Genomic DNA, 2,414 nt, shown 5'->3' on the forward strand with positions numbered 1-2,414 from the left:
AAAGAATTCATTATAGTTTCATCAATTTATAAGTAGACAAATGTAGTAATTATTTTGTAACAAAGATATGTGATTTATATGTTTAACAAAAAAAAAAAAAAAACGAATGTAATAAGCAGTGTTAATCTTCAACGACTTTATATTTTAACTTTATTGACATGATATGTTCACTTATTGACTTTGTTGAAATCACACAATAAAATATTATATTTTGATAAAATGACTACATTATATTTGCTAAGTTACATATAACCTCTTTACAAAACAAAAAAAAACTAGATTTTTCTAAGATGAGACTTCTTTTTGTACTTGTTTTCCCCCCTGGTAGTATTAAAAATAATCAAAATGGTAAGAATGTGGGATTTGATAGGGTGCTTCTCTTTGTTTTTTGGTTAACTTGGGTATTTGACGAAACATATTGCATACATTATTATTATGATTAGGAACATGTGGTGGTTTAACACTCCTAATCAAAGCCCAATTTACATCTTTGAAGAAATCATGTCTCTTGATTTCAATCGACCCCTTTATGCTTCCAATTCTCTTCTTTGGATTCTTTACCAGAAGCTTGCTTATAAGATGCTCAACTTTCTCCCTTTCTTCTATTTCTTTGCTACTACCAACAACATTCCTCGGAAACGTTAATGGCTTTTTAAGTATATTCACCAAAGTTGTTTCGTTGTTTTCCCCTTTGAAAGGAGTTGTTCCATACAACATTTCGTACAAGAATATCCCAAGCGTCCACCAGTCCACTGCGCTGCCGTGTCCTTGCCCTGAAATCACTTCCGGCGCTAGATATTCATGAGTTCCCACGAACGATTTGGATCGGGCATTGATGGGTTCTGCCACTAATTCTGGATCTGTTTCTTCTTGAGAATTGGTATCAGCCGATTCTAAGATAGTTGTAACTTTCTTTGTCTTGGCGGAGAAACAAGAAAGTAGAGGGGTGGCGCAGGAAGGTGTAAAAGTAAAATGGCGGGTGGGTGTTTTAGTTTTAGTTTTAGATGATCTTAAAACCTGAGGAACGACGTCGCATTTGAAAGAAAGATCGAAATCAGAAAGCATGATATGACCGTCTTCTCTTACCAGGACATTTTCTGGCTTAAGGTCTCTGTAAACAATTCCCATCATGTGTAGATACTCTAGGGCTAAGAGAAGCTCGGCACCATAAAACCTGCATGTACAACATAATCATAATAAATTAGTAATTACATTTTGTCTCATTCTGATTCTGATGTGTACATATGCTATACTTACTTGGTTGATGAAAGGGTGAAGCGTGTTCCGGGCTGGCGGAGCCTTGCAGCATATAAATCTCCGCCGGGGCAATACTCCATAAGCAAGCAAGAATAGTGTGAAGCTTCAAAGTGTGCATAAAGAGTAGGCAAAAAAGGATGATCAAGAATACCCAAAATATCCTTCTCCATTTGAGCTCTCTGTAGCTTCTTCCTAACAGCAACAGCATCTTTATCAACCACTTTCATCGCATAAAAACAGTGAGGCGGCTTCCTTATCTGGCAAAGATATACATTTCCTAAATCCCCACTTCCTAGACGCCGGAGGAGACGGAAATGCTCCACTCCAACTCGGCCTTCTACCCTCCGAATGGCCTCCCATGCAGCTTGGTTAGCCTTGTGTGGCTTCTGTTTATGTGTGTATGTGCTGGAGGAGGAACAAGATTCGGACACTCCGAAGCTCATCCAGGAAGAGCTACTGCTATCGTAGTCAGATTCATCTCTGGATGCCATTGCTGCTTTCTTCTTTTAATTTTTGTACCACCCCATGAAGGGATATACTTATATGGAATTGGAGGGTGACTTTGGTATTTCCTTTCCTTTATGTACATGCTTCAAAAGTCTATAAGTATCTTTTTTTTTTTTTTTAATCTCAGACTCAGACAAATGGGCCACTTCTTTTGCAATATATACCAAAATTGTTATTTGGAACCTCCTAATATTATTAATGACATTCAACAACTAATATTAACACTAATTTCTCAAGTGAACTGACACAACCACTAGGCATTGTTGTGCTTGTGCATAAAGAAACAAGTAGCAAACCCAAAAAAAAAAAAAAAAAAAAGTAACAGTATCCATTTTAGGAGGTATCCTATCCGATCCGATGGTGTGCAATGGCATTTTTGATATATTCAATCTATAATTGTCTATTCTCCAAGCAATGCGGTCAAAAAGGGTTTCTTCTTTTTCTCCAAAAAGTGTTTTTGGGCACCGATTTTCAAGATGCGCTTCCCCATATCATATGCCTGCTCCTGCTAATTTAAATGCACAAAAAAGAAAGCCTCAGCTAATTGTTACGGCGTCGTAGCGGCAAAATACCACTATCACTTCACTTTTCCTCCACCAGGAATCTTCCTTTTCAAATCATACCGCTCAAGTACCATCTAAAGTAACCAA

At 37.3% G+C, this 2,414-nt stretch overlaps 1 protein-coding gene across 1 annotated transcript; it reads right to left on the minus strand.

Moving 5' to 3' along the window:
* Positions 1–314: 314 nt before the first annotated feature.
* On the minus strand, positions 315–1,748 carry LOC136203290 (protein kinase PINOID 2). The gene is made up of 2 exons (XM_065994409.1): positions 1,258–1,748; positions 315–1,174 (listed from the first exon to the last, which is right to left on the minus strand). The coding sequence occupies exons 1-2, from the start codon at positions 1,746–1,748 to the stop codon at positions 331–333; spliced, it is 1,335 nt and encodes a 444-aa protein (XP_065850481.1). The 3' UTR covers positions 315–330.
* Positions 1,749–2,414: the final 666 nt, after the last annotated feature.

The sequence above is a fragment of the Euphorbia lathyris genome, chromosome 8 (assembly GCF_963576675.1).
Source record: "Euphorbia lathyris chromosome 8, ddEupLath1.1, whole genome shotgun sequence".
Lineage (NCBI taxonomy): Eukaryota > Viridiplantae > Streptophyta > Magnoliopsida > Malpighiales > Euphorbiaceae > Euphorbia > Euphorbia lathyris.

Excerpts from the sequence above, each read along its gene's own strand:
- LOC136203290 (XM_065994409.1), bottom strand. The coding sequence starts at position 1,748 with ATGGCATCCAGAGATGAATCTGACTACGATAGCAGTAGCTCTTCCTGG. Across the intron at positions 1,175-1,257 it reads TTCACCCTTTCATCAACCAA|GTTTTATGGTGCCGAGCTTC; the intron begins GTAAGTATAGCA and ends TTGTACATGCAG.